We start from the raw sequence: 17,681 nt of genomic DNA on the forward strand, positions 1-17,681 counted from the left end.
TGTATTACAAGGCCGCACAGCTGCGGGTGATAGTTGAGTGGACCCAGCAGCTTTCTGAGAAGCATTGGCTACATATGGACCGGGCAGTGGCAGGTAGGTCAATCTGGGACCTGGCGTGGAAGCCTAAGATAGATCGCCCAAAGAATGCTTACATTAGCACACCCACTAGCACGGTTTTAAAGGTGTGGGATACGGTCACTGGTGACGATCGATGGACCACTTTCCCATCTCCCTTCACTCCTATCCACTTTAATCCGGCCTTTCCGCCGTCCGCTCAGGAGGGTCCCTATCGCCAGTGGCGTGAGGGTGGATGTCGGGCGCTTACGCACTGGTTTCATGGGAACGTACCCCTCACCTTCCATAATTGTATGCGTGATTATGGTCTCTTACCCACAGAGAGCTATCGCCATGCCCAGATTCTTCACTGGGCGACCACAGAGGGGGTGCGTGAGGCGGCTACTCGTCCACTCTCTCTCTTCGAATCCTTCTTACTTCGCACTTCGACGATGCGGGGAGCGATTTCTTTTTTATACAGCCTGCTCCTGCGCACGGCGATTGCTCCGCGCCCTCGATATATGGAACGATGGGAGAGCATTTTGGAGCGGGACATTTCTGACACGGAATGGAAACACCTCTGGAGGGATGTGGCAGCACACAATCACTCTGTGAGCCTTCGGGAAGCCCATCTGAAAACGATGTATGATTGGTACCTGTACCCCTCCAGGCTCCATCGCATCTTTCCTACGTCATCGGACCGTTGCTGGAGAGGGTGTGGCCTGTTGGGTGATTTCCACCATATTTGGTGGGATTGCCCGATCATCCGCCCCTTTTGGTCGGAGATTCTCTCCCACATCAAGGAGATATTGGGGTACCCGATCTCAGACTCGGTGGCTCATGTCCTGTTGGGTCTTCGAGACCCATTGATGGAACACCAGACTAAGGCTGATAAGCGTATTCAGTGGTTATGTCTCGGGGCGGCTAAGCTCACCCTGGCGGCGGCGTGGAAAAAGCCGCAAGCACCGGCTGTATCATTGTGGCACTCGAGGTTGTGGGGCCTTCTGAGCATGGAGAGAATGCCGGACATCTTCCTGGGGGACTTTAAGAATTTCCACTTTCGATGGGGTCCACTAGTCCGCTTTTTGTCATCTGGACTCCCGTCTGCTGTATGCCCGCCCACGCTACGAGCTTTGCACTTGTTCCAAGTATGATTGGTTTGTGTGTCCTGCCTCCGGGATGTGTGGGAGCATGGCTGTGTCGTCACCACCGGGGAGGGGTGGGGGGTGGGGGGGGGAGATCCAGTTGGGGTTTTTTTTTGGTTACTGTTTATTGTTGCGACTCTGCTTAGCTTGGTGCCTAGGAACTGCTATGGCTTCAAGCACCTTTCCTTGATTGCTTCTGGACAGTGTTTCTTTGGTCCATTGGGAAGGCACGAGCGTTGTGTCTGTCCGTACCTGATGTAGCGTGTACTATCGTGGACTGCTTACAGCATTTTCGTTACAGCTTATTACACTCCCCTGTGTGGGATTTGTGGCGGGGTTGTCGCCTATTCCCTTTCTTTTCCCCCTTTCCTCCCTTCCCCTTTTTCCTCTGAATAAATACAATAAAAATATATTTTACAAAAAAAATACATACATTTCAGGCATTTTCCAATCCTATCTGACCGAGGCAATGGCATTGAAAATCGAAGGGGAGCAAGCCAGGTTATGACTTGGGCTGTTTGATATAAGAGAGATCCATCAAGAATGCAAAAACACTAGGCAAAAACAAGCGCTGCAGGTTCCGTGGATACTATTTTAAAAGCTTAATGCACATACTATGTTTCTGCCAAAGATTGCGGGTAGAATGGAAGAGTTTTCAAACCATCATTAATTCATTTGACAGTTAGAAAAATAATATGATGCTGCAAGGTGTAGATTCAACATTCCTTGTATGGAATTGGCTACATCCTTGAAAGTAGTAAAGGATACTGGCACCAGTTGTACAGCCAATGGATACCAATCTGTTTTATAGAAATACAGCAGTTATGTGCCTAACAAACTTTTACATTCTGTTCCAAGGGCCGGCATACACCGTCTGTGCGGTTTCTGGATTGTAATAAGCCATTAACTATTGAATTACACTGTTTATATGCTGTAAAGTTTTGGATTTAGTCGTAGGATCTATTGAGAGAACAAATGTTTGCTTGACTTTTGTGATCTCTCGCATGTTCCTACTACATCTAGTGACGTCTGCATTAGGCAGCTATGTCAAGCTGTAGCTTGTTTTGAATGTTTCAGTATTTATGATCTTTAATATGTGTAATGATATTCTTCCACTCCGTCTATTGTATTATTATAGCTCACATTATGGGGTTGGTTTTGCAATGGTTTTTATTAAATAAGCAATCAAATGCATTCATTCATCAATAAAATTTTAGATACAACTGCGGAGATAAAATATCCTCATAGCAGCATGGTTTTGTCACAGCTAAAGATACTACAGTTCACACTTCTATCACTCCATGGCTAACACACCAGGCGGAAACACTAAAAAGGCCCCATTCCATACAACTATCATAAACAGAAAAGGTATTTATTCTGGCTTCTTGTGTGTGCTAGAACTATTCCTGTTGAATCCGTTTTCATAATGCTCAGGTTTCCCAATATCCTACAAGATTAATTATGTTTCCCAATGCAATGATAACTGTTTGAGTATTACCCCAATATTAAAACATTGACAGCCTTCTGGCAGCATAGCTTTATCTCAGGTAAAGAAGACATAGTTCACACATATCTCCTTTGTTAGTAGGTCAGATGGAAGGAACACTTCAAAAAATCCTCTCCAAGAGTGCAGGCCCCCCAGTAAATAGGTGAAGGCATATCTCCATTTCACCGTACTCAGTTAAAATATCTTCATTGTTGAGCTCAAGTTGTGGAGGTTTGGCTTTGATGTCTCTACACTTTGCCTGAGCTGCATACTTACTAGGTGACTTCGTCCACACAATACAGAGCTGCAGTGTAATTATGCCTCTTCGGAAGAGGGTTCTTCCTGCACTGGCTGAGGTGTTGCAATTAAAAAAACATGATCGGAGAACCTAGAGTGGTCATGTTGCACAAAATGTTGACCTGGTCTCTAATAAATTCAAATCGGCCTGCTGTGTCTGAGGCTTCTTATTACTAAAAGAGATATTGACAGGCACTACAAAGATACCAACTCCCTGGAAGGGTGGCAAAGTGCAGTGGATTACTATAATGTATCTAGAGAGACCGATGTATCAAGTTAGTGGTTGCCCACAAAAGAACTTTAAAATTTGGAGTGAGAGGTGCCAATATCGGAGAATTTTGTTTTACTGCTGTATGTTTGGGTCCTAGTTTGTCGCTGATAACATTTAATGCTGAAGGGGATAATTGGCATGGAAGCTCATTTTGTTGACCTGTAAGGTCCATAACCTGTGTAATGTGTGATGTCATCAAGAACGTCATGGTATGTTGATTCAAAAACCTTATTTTTTTCTTTTTTCCCTACTTTTCGGGATAGAATCCAATAAAATGTTTCATGTGAAAAATTCTACCCATAATAAGTGCAGAGAAGTCCCTTGACCGTCTCTCAGGGCAGCTCTTATGCCTGATTCGGCAGATTTTTTGGAGTGCAGAAATTAGATACAAAGGTTCTCCCTGAGCACTCAAAACCAAATTATTAAACAAATTTCCCATCCAAAGACATCGAATTCGTCAAACTTTGCAGGAAGACAAATATATTCCAGTCCTTATATTGATCCAGTCAATACAGTCCTTGTGTTCCAGTTAGATTTTATTCATCCACTGTTTTCTTCAAAACGCAGCCAACACGTGTTTCGTCGTGCTATGTAAAGCACAATGACTTCCTCAGGGCTATCCTGCACAATCGCAACAGAAAATCCTCTGTTACTCCACAAAAAGTCCTGCAAATCAGTATCCGTATGTACGTTGTCCCATGACGTAAATTCGTAATCATCAATTATGTCAGAATCCTCTACTCGTCATGCTTTCCCCATGGTTTCAAATCAAATTTCGGAAGCCTTCCAATTTCCCAGCGTCGGTTCCAAAATCTCCCTTAACACTAATCACCAAATCTCTATCATGTGCACCGATATACACTATTCCTCACCGGTAGCCGGCGTCCTACGTTAGCGCCATCTTTGTATCCCTAATATACTCACGATACATGAGCGCCATACATATCGTGCAAAGTTTGAAGAATTTGATGTCTTTGGATGGAAATTTGTTAAATAATTTGGTTTTGAGTGCTCAGGGAGCACCGTTGTAGCTTTTGTAACAGTCCCACATGAGTGGATCTGAGTGGGTATGTTTGGTAACCATACCCTTCACCCTTAGTAGCACCGTGGGAGATAATTTTGAGTAACTTTCCCTTAAACTTGAGCTGAGCGCCCTTTCTAGCTGGTTACCAATCTTGTTCGTGCAGAAATTAGATGATTGTAAGATTTAATATTTAAGAGAAACGTATTTCCCAGGAGTTGTGTTCCATGAGAAAACATATTCAGATTCGGAAAAGATTTACAGCAAACATGGTGTCCGCACAATAAATGGCCAGAAATAATATACATTGTAATAGGATTGTTTACTTCTTTATGATCCCATTCACTTTTATTAAATGATGTTGCATTCAAATCCAAGGAGGTCCCCCTGCACTATTTCCTTTTGAAATTGATAAAAAGCATGTCATTGTGTTGACCAATAACAAACTCTTCCGGCTAAGACAAGTGCTTAATAAAAAATACTTAGCTGTGACCAGGTTAGGGTGGAATACCCCGCAGTAATACAGTGATCATTTAATTCTGTAAACAACTGCTTCTGCATCAGTGTATCATAGTCCACTGGTAGATGATGAAGGCTGGATATGCTGACTGACACTGGGTCAGCTTCACAAGAACTTTGACCAATGATGTAGGCCTTTGCCCCCCCCCCGCTTCCCCCCCCCCCCCCGGATGCTCACTAAACCCTTACACTACCTTCCAAACACTGTAAACGAACTGTTCACAGAGCTTCCTGCCCCACCCACCTCAACGTACTTCTCCAGCTGCTTCACTGCCCACTGATTTACATCGCAAACTTATTTCAGGTCATCTTACCCCCTCAATCCTATCCCTCTTCTTAATAATGGTCACTATCACCCGACCTCCAACCACTTGTGGCCCTTTTAGTTAAAGTAAGCATGCTAGCTGATGTGCCTCATGCTAGCCACCTTCCCTCATCACACCAGTCTGTCACTAAACTCTTCACATTGCGACCCTCTCTGTGTGCCTTCAGCTGCTGGTGTTCCTGTTGGACCACCCCATCCTCCTCCTGCTCCTGCTGGTAAAGACTTTCACTTACCACATTACCCAACTTGGTACTGCTATTGGGGTGGAGATGTCTCCCCCTGGGCTCTCCGAATTAGGAGTCTATTGACTTCCTAATACAAGCTCATTCGGTTTCCAACAAACCACAACATCATTTTGATCACCTTCTCCCGTGCCTCCCTGTTGTGATGCCTGCCACCACAGTCACGGAACACCTCAGGGCTACAAAATACACTGCACGCCTAGCTACAAGTTGTTTTACCTCATACAGCTCACCGCCCTTTACGCCTTTCTCATTTAGGGGCTTGCCCACTCCCCCAGCTGTGCAAAATCCTTTACACCATCAGAACATTCAGTCTCTTGAGACAAATTGCCATAGTCACAAACCCTCTATCTCCTCTCCCTTGCAGCTCATGGTGGTCACCTACCATGCCTCAATGTGTTATCTGGCCTTTGAACCTCGCTGATTGATTGATCCTAGAGTGCCAAACAACAGTGCTCCTCGCACGCTTGCCTATGCTCCCCTTGGTGCGGCCTGTGCTCCGCCTCAGTTTTCATCAACCCACAACATCCTTCATCGATTCACTCTTCGTTCATCAGCACATCCAATTACATATTATGTACCAGCCGAACAATAAATCCAAATATTCACCATAAAAATGCAGTGCTGTCCGTCCCCTAACTATTCATCAGTCATTTGTCATCCATTCTGACCACTCTAGATGTAGATACAACACACCTCTACAGGATTAAACCTATGAATCTGATGACCCTGCTAGAACTGGTCACAACACTCCAGATGTAGTCTGTAGATTAGGAAAGAACAGCCAAGACATTAAGGCATAGTTATGTTTTAAAAGAGCCTTTCAGAACTACACATAGTACACCAGACATGGCCTTACTTCAGAAGCATACCTTGTACAGTTGTAGCATAATCTCACTTTTCTGCTGGCTTTAATCTCTTTCTCAACGATTGCACACCAACACTCCTTTACTCTTGCCTGTCTTATTGTATTGTTTACTCACTGCTAGGTTATCCTATATACTGATTTACAAATGCTCAGAAACCAAGAGAGGCTTGCTTTACTGATGCATTTAAGGTAATTGGGACAGAGGGTTGGGGCGTGGCTTTGGAGTGGGACGCATATGTTTTACAAAGCGGCTACCAGTGCAGCAACTGTTCTAAACGAGAAAAGTCTGCACTGCTGTGGCTCGTGATATCTGTTTTGTATGCGAGGAAAAATGCACTGCTTCTGCCTGTGCTTTATCGCTTCACCGTATCTACACATTCAAAGAAACTGTGCACTGCTTCTGTGTCACCTGTGCTATACGGGTCTTTTTTGTTAGGGAAGACTGCACTCATGCAGTTCTTATGTATCAAAATATGGTCAAGAATTTTAACTGTAAAAAAAAACAAAATCATTGGCTTGGTCACGGCTTGTTGTGATAGCGCATCTTTCATCAAACTCTAACAAAGGGCCTGATAACGAGTTCAGGGCCTGTGGTTGCGGTACACCCGCCGTATTACAAGTATGGCGAGGTGACCGTTGCTACTGCCAGAATCCTTGATCCGGTGTTGGTGGCGAAGTGGTTAGTGGCCATAATATGCAGGCAGTGCAGCTGCTGCACCACCAAGCATATTATGAGTTTCCTCACCACCACACTTTTCATGGCAGTGAGTCCGCCATGAAAAAGGTGGTGTGCTCAAACTGGTGCCTCAGGCAATTGCGATGCATGCAGGGGGGCACATGGTGTGCCACCCTGTCTGCATGCACGCCCAGTCCCTGCACGGACTTAGCAGTCCATGCCATGCAGGAACTAGTTTGGCGTTCCCATTACAGTTCCTTTTAATGGCTCACCGCCTGGGATCGCCAAAGCACTGCCTGCCAGACCAGGAGAAAATTCCTTATCTGGCAGGCGGAGTCAGTAGGGCTTTAGTGGTGTGGCAGAGGTTCTCTGGCATGGCGGCCACACTGTCAAATTCGTAATCAGTCCCTATATCTTTTGAGCAAACTTTTACTAACCCTTTTAAGCCATCTCATGTCAGTTTCCCTAGCCTCTCAGTGCACAATATCCCATAAGCCTTGAGATTTTAAAAAACAATTACTTTGTAAAAAATCAGCTGAAAGAATTCTATAGGCCTGCATGTGGAGCAAGGAAGATGCATGTAGGCTCTTCTAAAAAGAAAGCTCTTCTCTGCTATGACGCAGCTCTGATATAGTCAGGTCATTGTGAGCATGTGGATTAGAGATGGCTTTACAGGTCATCTGCGACTCAGACCAACCAATAATGTCTCCATCTCCTACCTTCCAATACGTTCACAGAGCCAGTTTCACAACGAGCTTCTGCAACTCTGTTTCCGTTCTCAGAGCTAATCTCCGGACTTCGAGCTTAGCAATTTACAACTCATCACTAATTCAAGGTACTACTAGTCAAGTCACACCCTGGATTGATTTTCTTTGTTAACCCCTTCCGCGCTCATGACGAGCTCAGCTCGTCATGAGTGACGACGCTCGTACGCTCATGACGAGCTGAGCTCGTCATGTAACGCGTTTTTAAAAAAAACGCAGTGCGCAGCAGGAAAACCGCTAGCGCCCATGCGGTTAACCATGGTGAGTTTACTTTCAAACGCTTTCCCCGACTTGGAGCTACCAACTCGCCATTCCATTCAACATCACACTACTGAAATATTGCAATACCTTTCCACCTGAATAGAAGACTGTGTGCATGTGTGTGTAAGGACCTGAACCAGGACAATCTGGAAACCATTCTAATCAAGTCAAGAACCGCACCCGAGACTTTCAGCTGCCTGGTCATGCCCTCGATAATTTTGTTTTGCTTAATAGCAGTCAAATAGTGAATGACAGATAACCACCAAAACTATACTCAGACGCGGAAACTAGCCATCTACACAAAATATCTCACTGTGGCCTACAGATCTAGTAAAGGCACTCCCCTCAACGGGAAAAGCCTTGGAATCCTGTTAGATGTGGACTTAATGTTGGAACCCCCAAGGAGATTCCCTACAAAAGCCCTCGATTAATATACATAGAATCCAGAAACAGATATTCCGACACCTAGCATTTTCCCAAAGACCTAAAACTACAGCTTCCCTTGTATTCTCTCTGATCTCAACTGCACAAACATCTTTTCCTACAGGCACCAAAATTCATCACAAATTTCAATAGCTTCAAAACTCAACGGTTAGAATCCTCCTGCATCATATGGCCTGAATTCATGGTAGAAAACCCCATTGACACTGCAATGGTAGCCAATGTCACTTCAGAGATGACAAAAGTTTTTTTCTGCAAAACTTAACCAAATCAATGTCCTCACTGCAGTTTTCGCTCCGATATTGTCCTACAAAATAAAGTGCCAGTCTTTAAGTAAGTTATAAATGAGTGGTTGTTCTTTCTCCGTTAAAGCCAAAAATCTTTGGTTCCCTTTGCCACTCAACATAAAAATTAAAAATAAAACATCTAATCTTCCGGAAGTCTAAAAACATGGCATTTGCTTCAGACCACTGTGCTAACCTCAACTCTCTACAAAACACCATTAAGTAATCTTTAACACAGCATCTTAGGGCACAAAAAGCCACTCCAGACAACCACAGACGGCTTGAAACAAACAGATTTTGCCAGCATATTTATATCCCGTGATAGCTAAGTTATCCATATAATCGCACAGAGCTTGGATCGAAACAAATGGATAGAACACACCTACCATACATTAATTTGTTGATCATGAACTTATATAAAAAGGTGTTGTGAAACGCAATGTATTCCTTCTCAAGTACATTTATAAAACTGGCATAAATATCAGCAGTGATTAGCTAATAATTACATGTACAGACCACGTCAGATCTCAAACATCACAAGGAAATCTCTAAAATGGGCCACGCTGCAACCACACTCTCTTCTAACAAAATCTACAGGTGCTACTGTTCTCGTTCTAGATAGTTTTGTTGCTACAGTGCCACACAAGTAGCAGTTGAACACTATACAGATGCGAGCTAACATACACAATCTTCTGGGAACTATGATGGACAAATTTCTCCCTCCCCCTGCCCAATCATGGACACAAGCTCCCCGCCCAATATGTTTTCACTGGGCTTAAAACATTTGGCAAAATCCCTGCAACTATCCAACATTCCTTCAAAACAAACAAGGCAGTGATCGCCTGTCAAGATCTGCTTAGTTAATAAACCTTGGGGTATCACTGAGGAGCCCTAACCTTCCCCTCAGTCTCACTGGCATCCACCTCTCATTCAGTAACAATGACTCTGCTACAAACTATCTGAATAAAGAGATAATCCTCAAAACCAAATGGCGACATATGAGAAGTAATTATCACTAAGCTAGTTTTAAATGGATAAAGGGTGAACAGATCACAAGCAGCCTGAGATACTGCTTGTAGGTCACAACAGCAATATTACTGAAACAACGTTCATAACGTAAACAACCCAGAGAATGGTAAAGCCCAGAAAATGGTTGCATTAAGGTGGCTAGCTTTACAAAGAATCAGCAACTCCTTTGGATAGGGATGGATGCCCTCTTGCCAACTCTATTGTATGGATATGATCACTGATGCTCAAGAGGATTTAGAATGAGACACCATGCGCTACTCATTGGTTTGAACCAGAGGTCCTCAAACTATGGGGCACATCCCCTGGTTCAATTCCCAGGAAGGCACAAATATCAGCAAACACTTGTAAATGAAGAGAGCCTCGAAGCGCGACCGTTGCTTTTCCAGGCTATCTACCTTTACATGTACCATTTGAAGCGTGTAAAAAAAAAAAGTGAGGAATTGTAATACTGACTGCAATTGGGAAGGGTGTGTGTGGAGATGGGGGGCATCAAAGACGAGGCAAAAAGAACAAAATATTCTAGATTTTGTTCTTTTTCACCTTCAGGTAAAGGCATATAGAATAACATCCATCCACCTTAATGAAAAATAAATGTGTGTTAGCTCTCAATCTCTCTCTTTGTTTCACAGCACAGGAGTTCCTCCCGCCGTCAGAGACACATCAAGGTCAGCATTAAATGTTCAGGGCAGGTTATTTTTGTAAGAAGGCGAGACACGGTGCTGACGCCAGTAGGGTTGTATTCGAGATATAGAAATCTGATCCTCTGGACCTCTGGGGCCTAAATGTAATAGCCCAAGAAGAAAAGCATGAGATACAGTGATAGTATCAAAGAAATGGCACAAAAGAGAGGGCGCTATGTGGGGGCTCATTTTTTTGTCTACGAATGGTCAGACCACTTTTTCTGAGAGATGCCTCTGGGAAACAGGGAGATATTTATAGGGGCTACTTTTTTTTTAATTTAATGTCCATTATAGAGATTAGTTCAGCAGGTGCTGTGGCACTAGGGTCAGGGGAGTAAGTTTGAATGGTCAGACCACTTTTTCTGAGAGATGCCTCTGGGAAACAGGGCAATATTTAGAGGGGCTACTTTTTTTTAATGGCTATTATAGACATTAGTTCAGCAGGTGCTGTGACACTAGGGTCAGGGGAGTAAGTTGCCACTGGGCCCTCGTAATGGCTGCCTTCCTATGGAAAGCGGCATTAATGCACATTTTCCTTGGTAGCATTAGGGCCCAGGTCACTCTTGGTACGCACGGAACAGGTGTTTAGTTACACAAAGCGTCAGAAAGCCTACTTTGAGCAATAGGCCTATGAGTGATGGTCCCGTGGAGTGGTCAGGGTAAACAGCCTGATTTGTAAAGCCTAGTCATCATTGGTGCTGCAGCTGCAGATTGTAGCAGTTTTACTATACTGCCTGGAGAGCATTCGGGAACAGTGCATTCTAGGGCTTTGTAGCAATGGTCCACTGGAGAAGAAAATTGAAGCAGACAAGACACCTTGGTTTGGGAATCAGAGAGATGGGAGAAGGATTGTGTAAGATAGGAGCCTATGTTGTTGAAGGACAAAGGAGACAGCTTGCTTGGCAATGCAGTGGCTATCATTAGTTTAACAGGTGCAGTGGCACTGGGGTCTGAGGGGCACCACAATCATGAATGCGTTTTTTTAAAAAGGGAGCTTTGGGGCATATTTTCCTGGCTACCATTAAGGGCATAGGGTGCCTTTTCTACAAAACGTGGAAGGGAGGAAAAATGCAGGAGCTCATTTTTTTTCCAAGAGGGACCGAGGGCCTTTTTCAAGATTGAAATGATGGTCAGGGAAGATGAGGAAGAGAAATTAAGCCAGTGCTTAATTTGAGCCAGTGGTTTCCGGTGCTCAGCACCGGCACTTAATCGTCATTACCGGCGCTTATAGTGCAAACTCTACCCAAAGGCATTGGAACGCTTTTCATGAGCACCAGTTAAGAACACATTCATTTTTGGTAGGCATTGGGAGATTAAGTGATTTGCCCAGAATCACAGGATGTGGAGCCACCGAGACTCGAACTTGGTTCCACAGTGCCAAAGTCAGCAGCTCTGGCCGTTACACCACATCCTCTCGCCAGTTGTAGTGTTTCATTGTTAGTAGTTGGTTCAGTTATAAGTTGCCCTAATAGGTGCAACGGGTTGGTGCAAGCTGTCTCCTGACGGGAGACCTGGCTCTTACTTTTTCACAAATTAACCACTAAAGGAGAGTCTGCTTCTCAGTGCCACAGCTATTTTTAGGGCACCGTGTGCAGTTGTGTTGGGGCCCAAGAGTGCAGGGGCTCACAGCACCGCGATTATGACGAGTAGTGCTTTATTTGACATGTTTACTCTTTTAGAAGTCCCACATCTACTGTCGATTGTGAGCTACAGAAAAGTACACTTGAAATGACTGCACAATCCCAACATCCTACGATCAGCCCTGCCCCCTCCCCAAAATACTTGCATTAAGTTTTGGAGGGGGAATAAAAAGCGTTTTAAACCCTCTCACGCGCTTAAGAGCAGTCCCACTCCTGGACAGCCTCAAGGACACAGCATTTCTCACTTGGAAATCAGGTTTGTGTTCACATCAGATATTTTGGTCGCGTCCCTGTAAATTTCACACATGTGGATGCCAAGGTCTGTGCAGCACGCCGCCGGGCCTCCCCGCTCCCCTAGATGCATCAAAATTTGAATGCCGAGGCCGCCATTAAAGAACTTACCCGTCCCCCTCGGTCTTCTCCTTTTCGTCCAGCTTGATCTTCTTGGCCTGGGGCTCGTCTGCTGCCATCCTCATGGTTATGTGTGTGCAGAAACTGCCCTGAACTTACAGCACTGGATCTGCTCTCCTAGATCCACTTTTGCCGTATTTCCCTGCCCTCTGGTCTGTCTCTTCTTGCTGCCTTTTCTCCACTGGCACTCTATTTTCGCTCTCCTCGTGCCTGTTGCTGTCTCTGGTACCGCCTCCTGCTGCCTCTTTCGTCTGTCTCCGCCCCTCACTTTTTCTTTTGCCCTGCTCACGTGTCTTGTTCTTCTTTGGGTCTGTCCCTTTTGCTGGATTTCTGCCTCTCTCGCCGGATGTCTATCCCTAGCACAGTATGTTTAGGGAGCGTCCGTTCACTTCTTGACCCCGTGTTCCTCCCGTCAGCGACCCTTGGGCTCTCTGCGTCTCTTATCTCACTGTCAGTGATGCGGTGTACGTCTCCTACTCTCTCTGTAGTTTTTTATGTCTGTGTTCTTTTCTTTAATTTGTCCCTTTAGCTTTTAGACTTGTCTTGAATGCCCTGCTCTGGGATGTCTGGGTTAACTCTGCTCTACTCGTGCCCTCGTCACTCAGACTATTGCCTGTTTTCCCTCAAGTCCCAGTTTTCCTCTGTCCCTTAACCTGCTGTCTTATCTCCTTAAACCCCAGTCGCTTCACTCCTCTTTCCCGCCCTCTGCCCTTCTCCCCCTGCCCCATATCAGATCCCCCACAATCCACCGCTCACTTCCCCTCCGCCCCCCCTCTCCTCCCCAGCTACGGCAGGTCGCCAAGCAACCGGGGTCCTGAGTCGGGCTGCCCTGAGAGCCTGATAGAAATGACTGTATTTTGCTATCAGACTGTAATATAGATGAATATTTGATGAATGTGGACAAGGTGTAGCATTAATAGGATGTTTTATTCATCTGATGGTAAGTATCATGGGGGACCCCACCAGGAGCAGCTCACTTGCTGCTCAGCCCGACTCTAACTGAATCCTCACGCTCACACACAAGCATTCCAACACTCCACTCATGCGCGCACCAACATTCCACTAACATTCATACTACTAATGGCTGAGCAGCAAGAACTAGACCACTACATCACCTTCCCCCTTTTGAACAGAAACAAAAATTCTGTAAGTACATTCACAACATGAATTAACATTGGTGTAAAATTGCTAACACAGGCTGTGAAGGAAAAGAAATATGCAATAAATCGTAAAAGAAAATACATTGCATTAATTAAGAAGACAAGGTAAGGTGTGGAATAATGAACCACAACCAAAAGAATAAAACACATACAGTCACAAAATTACAGAAGCCGTAGAATCTACACACAGTGGATAATTAAACCCAATAAATTAAAACAAAATAAGTAGAGACACAGCAGGTGATATATGCACGAAAGAGTGAATATCACAAAGTGACCTATCCACATAAAGTGGAAATCCCCGTACACAGGAAAAAGTGGCAACCCCTTAACTAAATGAAGCCGGGAAGACCACGTAGCCGAAGGCTACGACAATGTGAACCTTGATAAAACAAACTATAATCATATAGTTAAATTAATTAACTTACATTAATAAGTTATGAGGCATTTCCAGTATGACTAAAATGACACGGGCAATGAATGCGTATTATGAAAATTCTGTTACTGGCTGAATTAAGAAGCTGTAGGCAACAATCTATACTAACATTAAGCACAAAACTGAACAGGGAGAAGTCAGTGTAAAAAGGTGTGCGCATCACCCACACTGAAGCATAAAAAACAAGTGTATGGAGACCAGCTCCCATACGTAACTACCCTAAAAACAGTCAAAGCTTAGTGCATTGATAATAAATAGATTGGCCAAATCCATAACATATAAATGCATTCCCTGGAAGCAAAACACTCGATTAATGTATGAGTTATGAATAGTATAGCCTACAGCCTATAAATAAAACTGTAGCACCTATGTAAATATATGCATAAATTATCACAAGCAAATTAAATGGTTAATATAAACAGTGGCAGATAAAGCTTAAAAAGCTCGGTGTTGCTGTAAGTGCGACACAGGCCAAACCATTTTCTTTTTTACTAAATAAGCTACCAAGCTTGGTGTTGCTGAAAGCGAAACTGTGCAACACAGGCAAATTCATTACATTTTTTTTTTTTTAAACAAGTAAGCTATAAGCTTGGTGTTGCTGAAAGCGAAACTGCGCAACACAGGTAAATTCACAACATTTCATTTTTTAAATAAATAAACCAAAAGCATGGTGCTGCTGAAAGCGTAACTGTGCAACACAGGCAAATTCATTACATTTTTGTAAATAAAGTAGCTAAAGGCTTGGTGTTGTTGCAAGCAAAACTGCACAACACAGGCAAATTCACATTTCATTTTTTAAATAAATAAACCAAAAGCATGGTGCTGCTGAAAGCGTAACTGTGCAACACAGGCAAATTCATTACATTTTTGTAAATAAAGTAGCTAAAGGCTTGGTGTTGCTGAAAGCAAAACTGCGCAACACAGGCAAATTCATTACACTTTTCTTTACATAAATAAGCCAAAAGCATGGTGCTGCTGAAAGCGTAACTGTGCAACACAGGCAAATTCATTACATTTTTGTAAATAAAGTAGCTAAAGGCTTGGTGTTGCTGAAAGCAAAACTGCGCAACACAGGCAAATTCATTACACTTTTCTTTACATAAATAAGCCAAAAGCATGGTGTTGCTGAAGATGCAACACAGGTAAATTCAACTTTTCGATTTTTTTTTTTTTAAACGAAAATTACTACCAACTCTCTAATAATTTTAAACTAAAAACACAGTAAAGCAAATAGGATAGCCCCCGGTGAGCGAACCCTCTCACCCGAGAACTTTGTCAAAGAAGAAAGTTCTGTGAACAAATCTTCTACCTTGGCATTTCTAGTAGGTCATGCGATGTGTAGATAGTTGAGAATGGTCCATTGTGTCAATGAGGAAATAAATTTTAAATAAGATGTGAGTTCCTTCTAAACCCCGATCAATTCTCACCAATAAAGTGGACTCCACGATAAGGGTTTCCTTTCACAATGTAATGAGGAGACACTCGATATTTCCAAAATGGGCAGAGCGTCATGTAAACACCAAAATAAGTGGTAAGCAAACCCGTGGAAATGGAAAGACACTGAAGCAGGCATCACGCCTTGTGACGCTTAGACCGTGTGGCTCACGGCAGGTGCGTGCTCTTACGGACTCCAACCACGTCGATATGGACTGTGTAGAGAGTAGAGACTCTTGTGACGACGCCAGCTCATGAGACGGAGGCTCGAGGTAAGAATGAGTCTCGTGGTTAATTCGAATGACGCATGATACATGCCTGCAACTGCCAAATTCCCACGACGCTGAGGATGAGCCCATCAATAATATTAAAACCATCTAAGTATGAATTAAAACACAGTCTGACCTGTAATAGACGGCAATGACTTCCGAACACCGATCTTGTTGTCACTGAACAGATAAAAGTGACGAATAAACCTCTATATTAAGCAGGGCGAAGTACTCAGAAAAATTCACTAGATGGCGCTTGATCCTCACACTGTCAGCCCCAGAAATTCAATGTTTAAATATGAATAAACGATCTCTTCATATGTTTGTCTGAAGGCTGAAAGTTTAATTGTGAGCAGATTGACGTTTGATCCTCATGCTACTAGGAGGTCACTGATTACGCATTGTTAACCGATTTCATTCTATGCTCGATGAAAGGCAGGTAGCTGTCAACCATTAACTCCAGAGTAAATCACCCAGCTCACTGACCTGTCCAAACATGAAGATCGTTTTCAGCCACTATGACCATTGAGCACTTCTTCTCCTCAAATAGCTCTGATAGATCTGAAGGCAGCCATCGGCAAACTGTAAAAGGGCAAGTTCGCATAAAAACTTTGAGTCCTGACACACTTCAGCGGGCGACAGATGGAGGTCACTGGTGGGGTCCCAGGTGTCAGACTCTCAAATACGTAAATACTGTTTCAAAGCAGGTGCTTTACCTTAGTCCATCTTAGATTTCAGTTTCTTTAAGGCAGCACAGGAGGGTTCTTCTGGATCGTCGCCAAATGTAATAAGATGAATATTTGATGAATGTGGACAAGGTGTAGCATTAATAGGATGTTTTATTCATCTGATGGTAAGTATCATGGGGGACCCCACCAGGAGCAGCTCACTTGCTGCTCAGCCCGACTCTAACTGAATCCTCACGCTCACACACAAGCATTCCAACACTCCACTCATGCGCGCACCAACATTCCACTAACATTCATACTACTAATGGCTGAGCAGCAAGAACTAGACCACTACACAGACACACGTGGGCAACGGTCAACGGAGCCTCGGGGGTTTGGCAAGAGAGATGCGCGCGTGATTTTGTTTCCAGCAGTTTATAATAGCGGAGCAAGTCTACCAAGCCTGGTGTTCTTTATTCCATTTAATCAGGAACTTACAAGGAATTGGGTATGAAAAAAAATCATACGCCCTAATACTGGCATTGGCTATGTCACTCCAGCCCATGGTCGCCTCCGTCTATCTGTCCCTATGCCAGAGAGGAGGGTTCGGCGTGTACCGCGTTCAGAATGTGCTTCTGCTTTTAGCCAAGGGCGCTGGGGCCGAAGGGATATTATTTGCCTTTATTCAAGGGCACAAGACCTGCGAGGACATTAAAGGGCGATTCCGGTTCAAGGACGAGCTTATATTGGCTTCATTTATCGGCGAAAGGTGGGTGGGAAAGCTCCAGAAGCAGACGAGGACACACGAAGCCGGGGAGAAAATAGGGTATTCAAAAACAGACTATTTAAAAAAAAAAAACTTTTTATTCGTTTTCCAACAACATTACATCAGTTCCTCGCATACATATGAAACGTTATAGCATTTCTCACCTCAGGTTATGATGGATTATCATACACATCTAATATAAGCAAGGAGTGTTATAGTTTACCGAAAATCAGACTTTTTTATTTAGAGAAAATCTTACAAGAATGTTTAGAGCCCCCAAAAAATTGTGAAATGCTCTGAAACCTGACGCACCACTATAGCCATAATTCACAGTGGTGAGACTGACGAGGAAAAATCTAAAGTTTGTCTCTGGGAGCTGGGAGGTCCTGCTGAGCTTTTTACTCTGCACTTGTTAGTTTTGTATGTGTGCGGGAAGCTCATTATTGGTCTCTGGCGCCACAGCGTGCATTTCTAGTTGTAGCGTACGTGCGTGTAAGCTGGTGCGAGACATGTACCAGCCAGTGGTCGAAGTGG

At 44.0% G+C, this 17,681-nt stretch overlaps 1 protein-coding gene across 2 annotated transcripts in view; it reads right to left on the minus strand.

Annotated features, from left to right (window-relative positions):
- The window catches only part of ADK (adenosine kinase), a 647,508-nt gene extending 634,335 nt beyond the window's left edge, over nucleotides 1-13,173 (minus strand). For both annotated transcript variants that reach the window (XM_078642739.1, XM_078642738.1), the window contains exon 1: nucleotides 12,406-13,173. In XM_078642739.1, the coding sequence (XP_078498865.1) occupies nucleotides 12,406-12,479 (74 nt within the window). In that variant the 5' untranslated portion in view covers nucleotides 12,480-13,173. The remainder of the gene's footprint in view (nucleotides 1-12,405) is intronic.
- Between the last annotated feature and the right edge of the window lie 4,508 nt (nucleotides 13,174-17,681).

This window comes from Lissotriton helveticus, chromosome 5_1, assembly GCF_964261635.1.
Source record: "Lissotriton helveticus chromosome 5_1, aLisHel1.1, whole genome shotgun sequence".
Classification (NCBI taxonomy): Eukaryota; Metazoa; Chordata; class Amphibia; order Caudata; family Salamandridae; genus Lissotriton; species Lissotriton helveticus.